The sequence below is a fragment of the Tachyglossus aculeatus genome, chromosome X1, assembly GCF_015852505.1.
Source record: "Tachyglossus aculeatus isolate mTacAcu1 chromosome X1, mTacAcu1.pri, whole genome shotgun sequence".
Taxonomy (NCBI): Eukaryota; Metazoa; Chordata; class Mammalia; order Monotremata; family Tachyglossidae; genus Tachyglossus; species Tachyglossus aculeatus.
In genome coordinates this window covers 52622483-52638663 of record NC_052101.1, presented here as the reverse complement: position 1 = coordinate 52638663, position 16181 = coordinate 52622483, and the positions used below count along the sequence as shown (strand labels likewise).

Here is a 16181-nt window from a genome sequence, read left to right as displayed (position 1 = left end):
CACCCTGGTTGTCACGGTTATGTAATAAAACTTAGCATAGCCCAACTAAGATATAGATAAACTGAAGCACATGGAACCAGAATGGGTCAGAGGGAATTTACACACATGGAAATTTCCCCTTAGTGACTTTCCTTATTCAGTGTTTTGTTATGCTGAACAATGCCTGCCAATTTAGAGCTTCTGAGATATCCTCAGGCACCTGGCCAAGGGCTTTTGTGGCTACTAGCCAGCAGACTCAGAGTCCCACTGACCACTCACCCAAACAGGATTAAGAGTGCCTGGGGGCAGGGGTGCTGGGTTGGGGGTGACATCAAGCCTAGAATTTCAGGGGGTTCTTTGCGATTAAGGGTAGAGTGCAGTCCTGGCCAGTTGGTCCTCTCTGGGCCACTTGGAAACTGCTGAAGGGGAAGCAGAAACTGAAGGCCTTCTGGACACCCTCCAGCCTGGCCAGACTGCACTGGTGCCCAAGTGGTCACAGGGAAGGGTCAGCGAAAGCCACAAAGGTGCTGATCAATAGGGGGCATTTCCTGAATGCATGCTGGGCACTGAACTAAGCATTTGTGAGGGTGTGTTGTCTTAATATTTTGTTTCATCTCTCCTTATGTATCTGTCACCAGTCCCCTCCATTTTTATTTTTAGATTGTCAGCCCTCCTAGGGATATGGACTAGGTCTAATTATCACCCAAGTATTATTTCTCAGTGCTTAGTTCAATTCTCTGCTCGCAGTAAGTGCTTAATAACTACTATTATTATTACCACAGAAGCAAGACACACATTTCCTGTCCTCAATGAGCTTCCCATCTAAAATAAAAAGAGGTTGGGGACACTAGAAAATTGCAGGAGGATAGGAGTAGGGAGGGATGGGGGAATGGTCTTCAGGTCAAGACAGAGTTAGGGGTGGCCAGATTCCATCTCCACTGAGGCACGGGCATGAGAAGACAGGTCTGAACCAGAAGAACTTGGATCAATACCAGGCTGGGACACCACTTTTCCCTCAGAGAGATTTCCAACTGCCTGCTCTGGGTGAGGTCCAGCCTGGAGGCAGGAGAATGGACTCAGGTCCCTCTGTATCTTTGATTATAGGTTTTCGGACCCAGGTGAGACTGCAGCACATGTGGTGATTCAACTCGACCCAATTCCCACCCCAGGACCCTATAATGGTGATGCTAGCAGCACTAAAGGTATCAGAAAGGCCAATTTACTGGCCAGGAGGGGAGGAGAGTGGGTGGGGCTCATTTACTCATTCACGATTGGCTCTGTAGAAACAGGGACCCTGCACATATTATAAATAAATAATAATAATAATAGTTTTGTTAGGCATATGTTATGTGCTGAGCACTGGAGTAGATACAGAGTAAGCGGATCATACACATTCCCTTTCCCACACAGAGCTCATAGTCTGAGAGGAAGAAAAGGTACTGAATCTCCATTATACAGATGAGGAAACTGAGGCCCAGAGCAGTAAAATGACTTGCCCCAGACCACACAGCAGGCAAGGGTAGAGCTGGGACTAGACTCCAAGTCTTGTGACTCCCAGTCTTGTAGTCTTTCTGCTGCTTCTCTTGCTTGCTTGTTTACTTGCTTCCTTGGCAGTTGTGAGAAGGAAAGGCAGGAACATGGGCTTACTGCTCTGGGCGAGTGCACTTGACTTCGACTTTTCCTGACCCTGCTCGGTTGCAGGTTTCCGCCCCATGGCTGAGACTTGCTCTGGCTACCCATTGTCCCCGGGAGCCAGGATATGGTTTCAAGGGCAGATAGGGCTCCAGTCTTCCTTTGGAAACAATGGGATCGGCCTTTCCTTTAACTGTGTGCTCGGGTGGAGCGAGGGCCTTTAAATTAGGGCTGAGGGGGGAGCATCCGCTTCAAGCTAAAATTGCCCTTCAAGTCCATGGGCAGGTCTGGCTGAGAGGCACAGAGCCCAGTGGACGAGGGAAAGTGGTGGGAAGCTCCAGAGGAGATCTGGACAACTGAAGCCCAGTCATCCAGGAAGAAAGTGGAGACCAGTCCAAGGTTGAGGGTCCTTTCAGGGGTATGCTGTTGTTGGCTTCCCACAATCTTGTGCCAGTATGGACCCGGCATAGCCTCAGGCTGGGAAGGAAATGTTCCTTTCTGAATCTTTCAGGATGCTCCACCATGGCCTGAGCAGTGCCACCAGCCTTGTTCCCTTACCAACCATCAGCTGGAGAAAGCCCACAGCACAGCCTCAGAGCCCGGGGAATGGGGGTGCAGGGGGTGGGGAAGGTGCTGACAACGATACTGGGAGAGAGCCCCCACTGGGGTGACTCCACCTGAGAGGAGGGGAAAGAGTTGGGCAGCATCCCTGCATCCTCTACCCTGCCAAGATCTCCACTAGACTGGGAGTTCCTTAGAGACAGGGACCACCTCCCCTACTTTTTACCATGTGTATGCTCCCGAGCACCTCCTCCAGGGCTCTGCTCACTCTAGGTGCCCAACAGAGTAATCCACACACTGTAGGTTCCCTCACACCAAGAAAACAGGGAAACCATCTGTGTGCTTGAAAACAGCATGACTCAGTGACAGACATGTGATGAACTGTAACGGGCAGCACATCTGCTGCAGAGGACTTGGTCCCCGAGCAGCTCTGAGTCCCTCCCCATCTCCCACCTCCCTGCCTTCTGCATGTCATTCTGGGGCTCAGGGCTCATCCTGTGAGTACACGGTGACATAGTGCATCAGCCTCCTCACTGTCCTCCTAGTGAGGATGAAAGATTAATCATGCACTGCTTCCTGGAGAAGATGTCATTTCAGAAGATCCTTCAAGATGGAAGGTAGACACCACATGAGAGGGTTGGGGAGGAGTTTGAGGGTCAAAAGGAGAATAAGCAAGAAAGTAGTGAGAGAAAGAATGAAAAGTAGAGAGGGAGAGAGAGCATGAGAGAGAGAAAGAGAAAGAGAGACTTAAAAGGCACGATAAGTAGCTCACCTCCAGAGTGAAGTGTGTGGACTGAGTTTAGGGGGAGAAGAGTGACACTAGCAGTGAGCATCTGTGGGACCACCTGAGGCCTAAGGGAGTGGGGATAGCATGAGAATAGAAAAGGATCCAACCTCGGAGGGCACCCACAGGAAGTGTCGGAGGAAGAACAAGAAAGAAAGAAAGCCTTGGGTCTCTCCCCGCTCCAGACCTTACTTCACTCTGCTAACAAGATCATTTTTCTAAAAATCCACTCAGTTAATGTTATCCCACTCCTCAAGAACCTCCAGTAGTTGCACATCCAACTCCTAACCATTGGTTTTAAAGTCCTCAATCAGCTCACCCCCACCTACTTTACCTCTTTGATTTCTTACTACAACCCGGCCCGCACAACTGGCTCCTCGTCTATCTTGCTGCTGACCCCCTGCCCACATCCTCTCTCTGGCCTGGAATTCCTCCCCCTTCATATATGACAAGGCACCAAACTACCCACCTTTAAAGCCTTATTAAAATCATATCTCCTGCAAGGAGCCTTCCCTGTGTAAGCCTTCATTTCTCCTTCTCCATCTCCCCTCCACATCACTTATCCACTTGGTTCTGAACCCTTTAAGCACTTGATATTCACTCCACCCTCAGCCTTGCAGCACTTAGATACTGATCTGTAATTTCTTTATATATATATTAATGTCTGTCTCTCCCTCTCCATGGTAAGCTTCTTGAGGGCAGGGAATGCATCTGCCAACTTTGGTGTAGAGTACTCTCCCAAATGCTTAGTAGAGTGCTCTGCACATGTTCAATAAATATCATGGACAGGCCAGCTGATTGTTTGTCTGTCTGCCTGTCTGTCTGGTTTGTTGCCTGTCTGTCTAGATGGTTGGCTATCAGTCTGTCTGTCTGGGCAGTCAGCTAATATTTTCTCTCTTAGAAATAATTCCAGTGACAAAGAGCCCACGTCAGGCTCCAGTGTCCCACACACCTCCCTTATCAAGAGGAAGCCACTGAGCAGCTCCAGACACTCCTGTTTGGAAAATGACTCATTTGAAATTGGGGTGATTCATGCAACTATCCCTGGAAATCAGTGGGGCCTAGGAGAAAGAACACAGTCTGAAACCAGTCTCATGGCTCTCAGGAGAGGGATTCTAAGGCTTTCATTGTCACCATTGGGGCCAGGGCACCTGCTGCTTAGGGTTGTTCTTTCCATTAATATACTTTGTTTCCCTGGACAAGCTTCTTCTGCCTGGGAATCTGAAATTTAATGACTCAAGGCCCAAAACCTTTCCTTTGAAGTAAAAGAAGTCCATAGTCATTCTTGGCTAAATAAAGGGTGATTAAACCCTATTCCTCTGCTAGCCAAACTGTCACTCAAGCTATCATCACGGGGTTCTGGTGTCTTTTAGCCAAGGGGCACGCCTACCACCGTGGGCTGACCCAGGAAGCGATGTAGAAGTTCAATAACAATTTCTCTCTGCCACTCTGAACCTAACATCCACAGATTGGCCCACCAAGCAGTGGTGTCTGCTGCTGTTGAAGTCTCCGAGATCGTCTGCTCTGTGATCACGGACTGCACCTGTTCTCTCTTCCGGCCTGCTGTCTTAGCCTCCAATGGAGGCTGGCAGCTTCAAACCCAAGGAAACACTTCTTCTCCCAGGGGGAAGGGGAAGCTAGAGACCACGGAAATTTGCTCTCCCAGAAACCCAGGCAGCTGGAAGTGCCAGCAGAGGCCAGAGTGGTTTGACTAGATCCATGTTTCTGCTTAGCTTGTCAGCCCTTGAGGGCAGGGACATCTCCTAGTGCTTAGTTCAGTGCTCTGCTTACAGTAAGTGCTTAATAAATATTGTTACTACTACTTACCACTACCTGTCACTGTTCAAAACTTTGTTAATGCTCCCTCCCCCCACTTCTGGCACATTCATTCCTCAGGCATTCCCCCTTCTGCTGGACTTTTGCTTTCAAGGATACAAAGGGCAAATTCTGCAACACAAGACTCTAGACCCTGGATTCTTTTAAGAAAACAATCTTTGGTCTGAATATCCAGCTACTCCCCAGATTGCTGGGAATGGTATCCAGTGCTTGCCTTCTGATACCAGATTCCAAGTCGGCCTTTCTTTGTGATATAAAAATGTTGGCCAGAAAGGAGTCACAAAATAGCCCAGGCCAGGTCAGAGTTATGTTGAATGGCCCACATTTAAGCATCTAGTCATTTTGGCTTTTTGAAAAACACCCAAGGTAATTGGGGTCAAATATGTTCAATGGCCAGTGTGGTGGGTGGGGTCCTCCATAACATTACTACTTTGCAATTTGCAGGTTTTCTTTAGGACTCAGCCCTATGTAATGCCACCAGACCTTCCCTATGGAACGGGTTGCTAGTTTATGGGATGATGCCAAGCACTCGCTTATCACGATCACCTTGGAGTGCCTGCCCAGAGCGCTTAGCTTGCCAAGATGGAGCCAATGATGATGCTAATGACCAGGCATCACTACTCAGTCTTCCTGATGACAATGCTAATGGATACCAATGAGTTTTACCTGAGACCAATCTGCCATGGGGAAGATGGCTCCTCTGACCATGCCCACCTCCATGTGAGATTTCCTGATGAGATGCATCAGAGGTGCATCAGCTCTCTGTGTTACTCCTCTGGATAGTGGGAAGATAGTCTCTTCCACCTGGCACAACCAGGAAGGTGGTGGAAGTGGGTAAGGTGCAGGGATGGCTAATCAGGGAAGACCCCTTTGTTAGACGGCTTTTAAGAAGACTATGAAGGTATGGGGGTGCTATGTTCTGGTGAGTTTGAGGGAGCGCCATTCAGGGGGTTGGGTATGTACAGTGGATTGGAGAAGAGAGAATGACAAGCAAGGTGTAGCTAGAAGGTGAATGTGGGGAGGAGCAAAGATTGTAAGCAGTAACACATGCTGGTCTGTGTGGATGTGGGGAGACTGGACCCATGATATCACCACAAGACACTCTCTAAGGGCAGGGGAGCATTTCTCAGTTGCCCTCTCTAGGGCAGGAAGGAATACTGCAGTCTGATTCCTATTGCCAGGGATCCAGGTCAGAGTTAAACTCCTGCTTTGGGCCACTCCCTCCACGCACCACCCACCCCACAAAACACACACACACACACACACTCTCTCTCTCCCTCCCTCTCCCCCCCTCCCCCTCTCCCCCTCTCCCCCCCCCACCTGCAAGTAACCAGGTGCACAATCACCCTCCTGCCTTAGGATGCTCTCTCCAGATGCCCCACCCCTCTTCTGGCAATTTGGACTTCAGGCTGAACAGCCAAGCTTATGGGTGTGTATGCTCTGTTGACAGTCGTTACCACTAAGTACAGCACCTGAATTGCTTTTCTGCTTTGACCTGACCACCACTTCCATTCTCAAGCATTTTAAAAAAGGTCATGACATTTAGAATTACTGTTTCCTGGAAATTAAATGTTCCTTCACATTTTAAATTTCTGAACATAATTCATTGCTGAAGAATCTGAGCATGATTTGATAGGTGAGTAAAGGTTAGTACAAACAGCTTCCCAGTTCCCTCTGACTGCTTGCTCCAGGGTGGGGAGCCTCCTCCATTTCTTGTCCCCCCCCCACCCCTTCCAGATCACAGCTCTCCTCACCTCCTCCAATCAATCAATCAAGTCCATCACCCAACAGCCACCCTTGACACTTGCATAATTTATTCTATCAGTACTTGCATATTCATTACTTCATTCAATTATTTATTCAGCTATCTTAAACTAATATACTCTCATGACTATCAGGTTTATCCTTGTTCATCCTCCTGCCCCCTCAATACGTACATCATTTTTATCTGCCTCTCTCCCCTATTAGATGAGGCAAAAGATGAGTGTCTTGCTTCTGCTCTACTCTTCCAATGGCTTTGTCAGTCAGTCAATTGTTGTAAACTGCTGTGCACTCAAGTAGCCACACAGTAAATACCTTGGATGGACCGGTTCATTTATTCATTGTCTTATTTATTAAGCGCTTACTGTTTGCAGAGCACTGTACTAAGCGCTTGGGAAAGTACAACAATGAACAGTGACATTCCCTGTCTACAGTGAGCTCACAGTCACAGACATCAATACAAATAAATAAAATTACAGATATATACTTAAGTGCTGTGGGGCTAGGAGGGGTGGAGAAGAGCAAAGGGAGCAAGTCAGGGTGACGCAGAAGGGAGTGGGAGATGAGGAAAGGCGGGGCCTCTTGGAGGAGATGTGCCCTCAGTAGGGCTTTGAAGGGGGGAAGTGTAATAGTGTGTCGGATTTGAGAAGGAAGGGCGCTCCAGCCTAGAGGCAGGACATGGGCTTGGGGTCGGCAGCGAGACAGGCGAGATTGAGGCACAGTGAGAAGGTTAATGATAATAATAATGATGGCATTTGTTAAGTGCTTACTATGTGCAAAGCACTGTTCTAAGCACTGGGGGGATACAAAGTGATCATGTGGGGCTCACAGTCTAAATCCCCATTTTACAGATGAGGTAACTGAGGCTCAGAGAAGTAAAGTGACTTGCCCACGGTTACACAGCAGACATGTGGGGGAGCTGGGATTAGAATCCATGACCTCTGACTCCCAAGCCCAGGCTCTTTCAACTGAGCCACACTGCTTCTCGGTTAGCACTAGCACTAGAGCAGTGAAGTATGTGGGCTGGGTTATAGGAGAGAGGCGAGTTGAGGTCGGAGGGGGCAAGGTGATGGAATGCTTTAAAGACAATGGTGAGGTGTTTTCATTTGATACAGAGGTGGATGGGCAACAACAGGAGACTTTTGAGGAGGAGGTGACAGGTCCTGAGTGTTTTTGTACAAGGATGACCCGGGCAGTGAAGTGAAGTATGGACTGGAGTGGGGAGAGACGGGAGGTTGGGAGGTCAGCAAGGTGGCTGATGCAGTAATCTAGGTGGGATAGGATGAGTGACTGTATTAACATGGTAGCTGTTAGGATGGAGAAGAAAGGGCAGATTTTAGCAAGGTTGTGAAGGTGAATCTGACAGGATTTGGGGACGGATCGATTATGTGGGTTGAATGTGAGTTGACTGGTCAATTCTGTAATACTGAAGAAACTTTATGTTCTGGTTCTAAGAGTCTTTTTTACCTTTTGGGGGAAGCATTTCCAAAGTGCTTTCCCATTATCTATGATTGTGGGAAGGACAGTTTTACCTGATCATGGTGACTTTTTCTCTCTCCTCCTCCTCCTCTTCCTCTGAATCTCACATCACCTGTCTTTACCGTTCTCGGCAGCTAGTGGTTGCCATCATGAGCTGTTCACCTGGTTCCCCCACTTTAATTCTTGCCTTCCTACTCTCCTTCCCTTCTCCCATTCTGAGCTTTGGGGATTTCATCCCTTCTGCAATCACATCTCCTCCAGGGGGCCTTCTTTTATTAATTACCAATCTCACCACCTTATTTCCCCATCTGCGAGTCAGGCACTTCCATGCCACCTATACACCTATATAGAACTTACGTATATATTTTTATATTCTACCCAAGTGCTTAGTACAGTGATTTGCACAAAGTGCTCAATAAATATGTCTGAATACTTATGGGATTGAATGTCCCATTGGCATCTCAGATGTAACATGTTGAAAACCGAACTATCAATCACAGAGGAAGAGGTGGGTGTGGAGGACGAGGAGGATGACGAGGAGGAGGTAGGAGAAGAGCGGAAGGAAGAGGAGGAGGAGGAAGTAGAAGACGAGGAGGAGGTTTGGAAGGAAGAGGAGTAGGAAGAGAGGGCAAAGAAGGAGGAGGAGGAAGTAGAAGAAGAGAAGAGGGAGAAGGAGGTGAAGGAGGAAGAGGAGGAGAGGGATGAGGAGGTAAAGAAGAGAAGGAGGATAAGGAGGAGGAGGGGGAGACAGAGGAGGAGTGGGGGAAGAGGGAGAGGAAGGAGAGAGAAGAGGAGTGGGGAAAGAGGGAGAGGAAGAAGAGAAGGAGGAGGGGAAGGAAGAAGAGGAGGAGATTAGAGGGAAGAAGGGGAAAGAGAAGGAGAATAGGGAGGAGGAGGAAGAGAAAGAGAAGGAGGTAATCATACATAGGTTTTGATCAATTGTGAAGTCATACTGGGTGAGTTTAAGAGACATCCATGTGCCTTGGGCCCACTGGAGAGTGAAGTGGAGGTTTGGTCATGGAGAGTCAAAGGGGACAAGAGAAAAGGCTTGATGCCATGCATCAGATTGCATGAAGGAGGAACATTAATGAGAATTTTGATGAGCCATACTGCCTCATTATTTCAGCAATAGCTAAGACATTCCTGAGGTTACTCAGAGGGCGCCATACAGAAATCTCTTGCGTTCTTGTGCGCTGGCCAGAGTTGGCCATGTCAGTGCAACACAACCCTGAGTCAGGAGATGGAGCAGCTTGACTGACTCATTAGATTAGCCCTGTGAGGAGCACATGGTTATGGAAACAGTTTGAGTAGCTGAGAAACCAGACAGGGCATAAACCCACTTCCCAGCAAGAAAAGAGATTTATCTAACTAGATAAGCATGATTCCTACACTTCTGGTGTCTGAATTAAAATGAAAGTGTATAAATAAATTTTAAATGTCACTGAGGAGGATAGAAATTATATTACCTGTTAGGAAAATAAATTTTAATCTCCCAGTTCAGTCTGAAAGGCAGCAGGGAGACCAGACCCTCCCTTTCTAGCTCCAAGAGGCAGGGCAGAGCAGCTAGCAGCAGCTGTCCGCCCTGCCCAAAGAGTGTGGGGGCCAAGCTGATGGCTTCTCCCCTAGGGGTCAACCCCATGGGGTCGAGGGCCCCAGTTCCCTAGTGGAGCTGCTCCCTATGCCCACCAAGCAGCCATTCATATTGTGACTGCTGTTTTAGGGGTTGTGAGCCTGGTGCATTGTGGGGTCTGTCTGATTTGCATTGCAGATTACCCTGTCCTGGTACACCAGCCTAATCCTATCACTGAAAGAACTGAGGGTCAACTTTTAGAGTCCGACTCCAGTGGCCTTTGCCTCTGGCTCCTAAAACAGTTCCTCCTCACAGCTGACTCTGGATGCCCAACAAGCACTTAGCCTGGAAAGCACAATAGTTTAAACCCAGTGAAGAGTGGAACCCACTACACTACCAGGTGAATACCTTCCCCTCAGAGTCAAGGTCCCGGCATCAATCATCCCCAGGCCTCGAGCTCTAGCCTGATGGAAATCCTGAAAAGACTGCTTCCTTCAACAAAGCTGACCTGGGGGGAACCCCAGGGAAGAAACCGACCAGGGGTCCAGAACCCAAGTTGAGGCCCATCATCTGATCCTAGACATAGATCAAAATTCCCATTCCCCAGGTGGTCCCCACAGCATGGAGCTGGCCGCCCAGAGAGTGGTCACTGATGTTGCTGATACTCGCCGTAGGACAACCGGGGAAACAATTAGGGACCCCATTTCCAAATGTCTTTGAAATCAGCCTTGCAGATAGCTAACCGGTCACAGACCAGAGGTCAGTTCAATTGTTTGGCTATCAGAGAAGAAAAAGAAAGGTATATAGCTAGTCCTGTTCGCTCATCCACCCCACCTCTGACTCAGTGGCCCTTCAAACTCTCAAAGAACCCTGTTCTTCACCTCCTCTGAGGTCGGGCCTGGGAGTCAAGCTTTCCCTCCAGCAAAACAAGTGAGATTTGCCATTAAAGGGAGAAATAATTCACGAAGAGGGAGGGTAGATTTTAGAAAGAATCACAGGGGAGAGATACCCCTTCTTTGGAATGGCTTAATGACCTCCATCAGAAGGCAGAGGAATGGCTGAGATGACTTCTCAAAGGTCCCATGTGCAGTTGAAAGATTCCAGAAAGTTACACCTTGCCCCAGGTGCTCCTTCTGCTCCTAAAATAAATGGTGATGGCAAGAAGCTTGGAGAGACTCACTCAGTCTTCACTTTGCTAGGGTACTTCCATTCACTGTTCCTTTGTGATGGGAGAGCTGCACAAGTGCTGCTTCTTGGATGTAGAACTACCAAATGAGGGGTTCCCTGATAGATGTGGAAGACTTTTGTAAAGGGGGTGTATGCCCCAGGGTATTGGGCTTCCATGATTTCCCAGTGCCAACGTACAACATACAACCGCTCTGCTGGGCTCTCCCAGACTAACAGCCAATGAACATGCTCAACCACACTCCTGGCCTGCCGCCCCTCCTCCCTGCCCTTCCCAGCCCCTGGCTCTTTGCTGAGCATCAAGCAGGCTGTGTTCACCCTTTCCATCTGAGAAGGGAACAGCACTGACTCCCCGAGAAACATCTCGGGCCCAGCTGGAAAGGTGGCCTTGGGAAATTCAGAAAATCACATAACGAGAACATGGAACAGTTAACTGTATCATCCAGGTAGGCCTCCGCCAGCCACCGGCTGGAACCTCTCCCATGACCTCTGCCGACTGCCCACTAAGCCCTGAAAAGAACCTACCATATTTCTTTGGCTAGAGGAGCTGGTTTCAAGAAAACATTGATGTGGTCCTGGACTCCCGCATTCAGATGTGCCAGCTGCCAACAGGCCCGCCGGGACGAGCCTCCCCTGGGGAAGCCCATCCAGAAGGCATGGATCCTTTGGAAGCCACTCTTCCTGGAGGGGGTTTGGGGGTGTGGACCCCAAGGGGTAGGCTACAGTCAGTCCACCCCTACTTCCAACAAGACACTCCCGGCATCTCCACTCACCATTCTTCTCGGCCTTCGGCTTTGGGGGTTCTTGGCTTGGGAGACACGGGCAGGGCCCCTCACACCGTGCTGTGATGGCTTTTCCGGAAGAGCAGGCATGGAACTCCAGCTTGCACTGCAACAGGAGAGTGAAAGACATCAGAGTCTCAGCTTGTCAGCCGGGTCCTCAGCTTCCCCGGCCGTTAGCACCAGCCTGTTCCCCACTTCCCACTCCCTCAGGGGGGCCCTGACTGGCACATAGTCACGTGGCTATGTTGATTTGGGCTTGTGTGTGATGACAGCATGCTCATTTCTGTTTGTACTTGATACACACCAGTACTCTATAAACATTCCCCACAGCACTTATGTACATATTTTTCTACTCAGTTGCCTCCCTACCTGTAAATGAGTTTAGTGTCTGTTTCCTCTGCTAGATTGTAAGCTCCTTCAGGGCTGGGGTCACATTTACCAACTCCATTGTCCTCCCCCAAGTGCTTAGTACAGGACTCTGCACAGAGTAAGTGCTCAATAAATACGAATTGATTGATCCAAAGGGCCCAGGTAGGGCTGTGGGAACAGTGGAGGGTAAATAAGTGCTTATAAGACTTGCAGCGAGCACTTATTCACTTACCAATGAAAAATGATGAGTGGCAATCAATCAAGCAATCGTATTTATTGAGCGCTTACTGTGTGCAGAGCACTGTACTAAGCACTTGGGAAGTACAAGTTGGCAACATATAGAGGCGGTCCCTACCCAACAGTGGGCTCACAGTCTAGAATGGGGAGACAGAGAACAAAACAAAACGTATTAACAAACTAAAATAAACAGAATAAATATGTACAAGTAAAATAAATAAATAAATAGAGTAATAAATACGTGCAAACATATATACATATATACAGGTGCTGTGGGGAAGGGAAGGAGGTAAGGCGGGGGGGATGGAGATGGGGCGGAGGGGGAGAGGAAGGGGGGGCTCAGTCTGGGAAGGCCTCCTGGAGGAGGTGAGCTTTCAGTAGGGCCTTGAAGGGAGGAAGAGAGCTAGCTTGGCGGATGGGCAGAGGGAGGGCATTCCAGGCCAGGGGGATGACATGGGCCGGGGGTCGACGGCGGCACGGGCGAGAACGAGGCACGGTGAGGAGATTCGCGGCAGAGGAGCGGAGGTTGCGGGGTGGGCTGTAGAAGGAGAGAAGGGAGGTGAGGTAGGAGGGGGCGAGGTGATGGAGAGCCTTGAAGCCGAGGGTGAGGAGTTTCTGCCTGATGCGTAGGTTGATTGGTAGCCACTGGAGATTTTTGAGGAGGGGAGTAACATGCCCAGAGCGTTTCTGGACAAAGACAATCCGGGCAGCAGCGTGAAGTATGGATTGAAGTGGGGAGAGACAGGAGGATGGGAGATCGGAGAGGAGGCTGATACAGTAGTCCAGACGGGATAGGATGAGAGCTTGAACAAGCAGGGTAGCGGTTTGGATGGAGAGGACAGGGCAGATCTTGGCAATGTTGCGGAGCTGAGACCGGCAGGTTTTGGTGATGGCTTGGATGTGAGGGGTGAACAAGAGAGCAGAGTCGAGGATGACACCAAGGTTGTGGGCTTGTGAGACGGGAAGGATGGTAGTGCTGTCAACAGTGATGGGAAAGTCACGGAGAGGGCAGGGTTTGGGAGGGAAGACAAGGAGTTCAGTCTTGGACATGTTGAGTTTTAGGTGGCAGCCAGACATCCAGATGGAGATGTCCTGAAGGCAGGAGGAGATGTGAGCCTGGAGGGAGGGGGAGAGAGCAGGGGCAGAGATGTAGATTTGGGTGTCATCAGCGTAGAGATGATAGTTGAAGCTGTGGGAGTGAATAAGGTCACCAAGGGAGTGAGTGTAGATCGAGAACAGAAGGGGACCAAGAACTGAACCTTGAGGAACCCCCACAGTAAGGGGATGGGAGGGGGAGGAGGAGCCCGCAAAAGAGACTGAGAATGAACGACCGGAGAGATAAGAGGAGAACCAGGAGAGGACAGAGTCAGTGAAGCCAAGGTTGGATAGCGAGAAGGTTGGCAAGTGAGAAGGAGGTGATAGGTGACCCTGCTGGCTGGGGCTGTGTTGGCATCAATGGTCTCCTGTTGTTGCTGCCACTGCAGCTGCCCACCTGGTTGGCCAACACATCCCCTGCCCTCAGGTGGGCCTGAACCAAAAGGACTGTGAGAGAGAGGACTGTGAGGGTGAGGGAAAGTGGGGTGAGGGCGAGTGGGGGCAACAGACAGGGTCAGTGGGGGCATTGGTGAGGATGAGTGGGGGCAACAGTGAGGGAGAGTGGGGAGAGTGAATGTGAGTGAGGATGGAGGCAAGTCTCTTTCCTGGGAGGAGGCTAGTTCTGGCCCCTCCTCTCTCAGCCAAAAATGTGCTCACTCCCAACTAGGAGGAGACAGTGGCAAGGGGGGTACTTGCTACTTCCTGAAAAAAATCTCTGCTTCTGCTCTTTCCCAGAAACCTTTTATTTCAGCTGACCAAGCCTCGGACTGAGCATGTACTGAACACTTACTGTGTTCAGGGTACTGAAGTAAGCGCCTCTTTCCCCTCACTCAGGTTGCTCCCCTGGCCTGAACTTCCTTCTCAGCCCCAAATCTAACAGGGCACAGCTCTCCCCATCTTCGAAGCCCTCCTAAAATCCCTGCTCCTTCAACAAGACCTTCCCAATTATCTCCCAACACACTGATTCATATAAACCTCCAGACCACCTCTAGCCCTTTACTGGTGTGTTTATTTTATTAAACCCTTCCACGACACTTGTATAAATATACAGTCATATTTTCTGATTTCAGGAAAACACCGGGATACAGCCACCCCATGAAACATACAACTCAGGGATTCAGCCATCACTGTTCCACACTGTGACAATCCAATGCATCATCGCAAAATGACCAAACAGATGAAAACGTTGGAAGCACCCCACCAGCTCAGATTTGGAGATTAAGAAGTCTTGTACTGATTTTAAAGAGAGCAGATGAATTTATAAAAATGATCAAAGAAAGACACTGATGGAAAGAGGAGTTCATAGGCAGCGGTGCCCAGAAGGAGTTAGTCTGTTTGTCAATCCATGTGGGATAAATTATTCACTAGAATCAAAAACCACTGCCACAGTCAGCAGTCAGCAGAAAAAAGTACCCCACCATACAGCTGTTTAGGATACACCCATGTTTTTGAGGAACCCGGCACGGTTGTGCCACGGGGTGTATTTATGCCAGTCTCCCACATTAGCGGGAAAGCTCACTGTGGGCAGGGAACATCTTGCGTGCTTCTGTGATACTTTCCCAAGCACAAAACTGTTGAAGGGGTGAGCATTAGGGGAGGGAAATAGGGAAGAGGAGGGGAAGGTTCTGTGGCTGGCAGGGACGACAGGAGACAGGGGAGAGGAAGAAGGGGGTGAGGAAGGAGGAGTCTGATCTGGATCTCCCCCTCATCCTCCTCACAGATGAGCTCTTGGAATTTAGAGGAAACTGAAATTTCTGGACAATGTATTATTCCCCTGGTTACTGGGGCCAAGCTGTATCTTACTTCCACAGCCACTTTAATTTATTTCAGTGAGGCTCAGGCTCCGGGAACCCAAACCCCACCAGGAAGCACTGGACCAGCCAGCTCACCTGCCAAGGGTGATAGAACAAGCTATTCATTCATTCAATTGTATTTATTGAGCACTTACTGGGTGCAGAGCTTGGGAGAGTACAACACAAACAGACACATTCCCTGCTCACAATGAGCTCACAGGCTACAGGGGAAGACAGACATTAAATAAATAGATAAATAAAGCTATCTCATGATACATTGGTCCCATCACTTTGGGAGGTTCTTGCCACCGGGTGGGAAGACAGACTGTGAGGGAAGAGCCATACTTTTCCTCAGTGTGATTAGTCACCTCAGCCATGCTCGGAAAGTATGTTTTTAAGCCTGTTTCACTTTCCCACAGGCCAATGCTGCATCCAATCTGCATCTGTATACTTGTGGGGAAGCCGCTTCCTATGTCCATCAAACCATTAGCTACAGGAACAGATATATGGCGACCTGCCCACCACTCCCTGGGCCAGGCTGAGTGGGAGTGAGGGTCATCCTCTTGCCTACTCTGAGCCTCATCCCTTTAAGGGCTGGATGGGAGTCACTGCCCACTATTCCACAGCCATGGTCTTGCCCCCAGGATTGCTTCCTTTCCTCATCATTGGCCCCAGCTTCCTTTCTGAGGCCCTCATGCCCTGAATGTCCGGATTCCAAAGTTGGGGATATCTGGGCCTCAGGCAGGGGTCAAGAGCACATTTCTCTCTCCTCCCAGATCAGTGCCCTCTCTGTTCCTATGAGGTGGGGTCACCCACAACCTTGCCCTTCCGATTCCCATGCCCTGCACGAGCCTGCCCGAGGATCATCCAAATTCCTGAATCGAGGGCCACATAACTGAGCCCTTCCATTTTGCGGCAATTCTGGGACCTAGAATACATCCCTTTATTTTCTCCTGCTTCTTTACCATGACACTGGCAAAATGATGGGCTCTCGGTGCTCAATCAGAGCAGGTAATCTGCTTCTGCTGCTTAGATGACTTGTAAAACTGCACCTTTCACAAACATCTGTTTCTTTATCAGTCAGCTGGGGTAGGCAAAAGAGGAAAACATGGGCGCAG

General features: G+C 49.4%; 1 protein-coding gene across 2 annotated transcripts in view; it reads right to left on the bottom strand.

Moving 5' to 3' along the window:
- SPOCK1 (SPARC (osteonectin), cwcv and kazal like domains proteoglycan 1) overlaps positions 1-16181 on the bottom strand; it is a 479410-nt gene that overhangs the window by 45282 nt on the left and 417947 nt on the right. For both annotated transcript variants that reach the window (XM_038772269.1, XM_038772270.1), the window contains one exon: positions 11561-11675. In XM_038772269.1, the coding sequence (XP_038628197.1) occupies positions 11561-11675 (115 nt within the window). The remainder of the gene's footprint in view (positions 1-11560; positions 11676-16181) is intronic.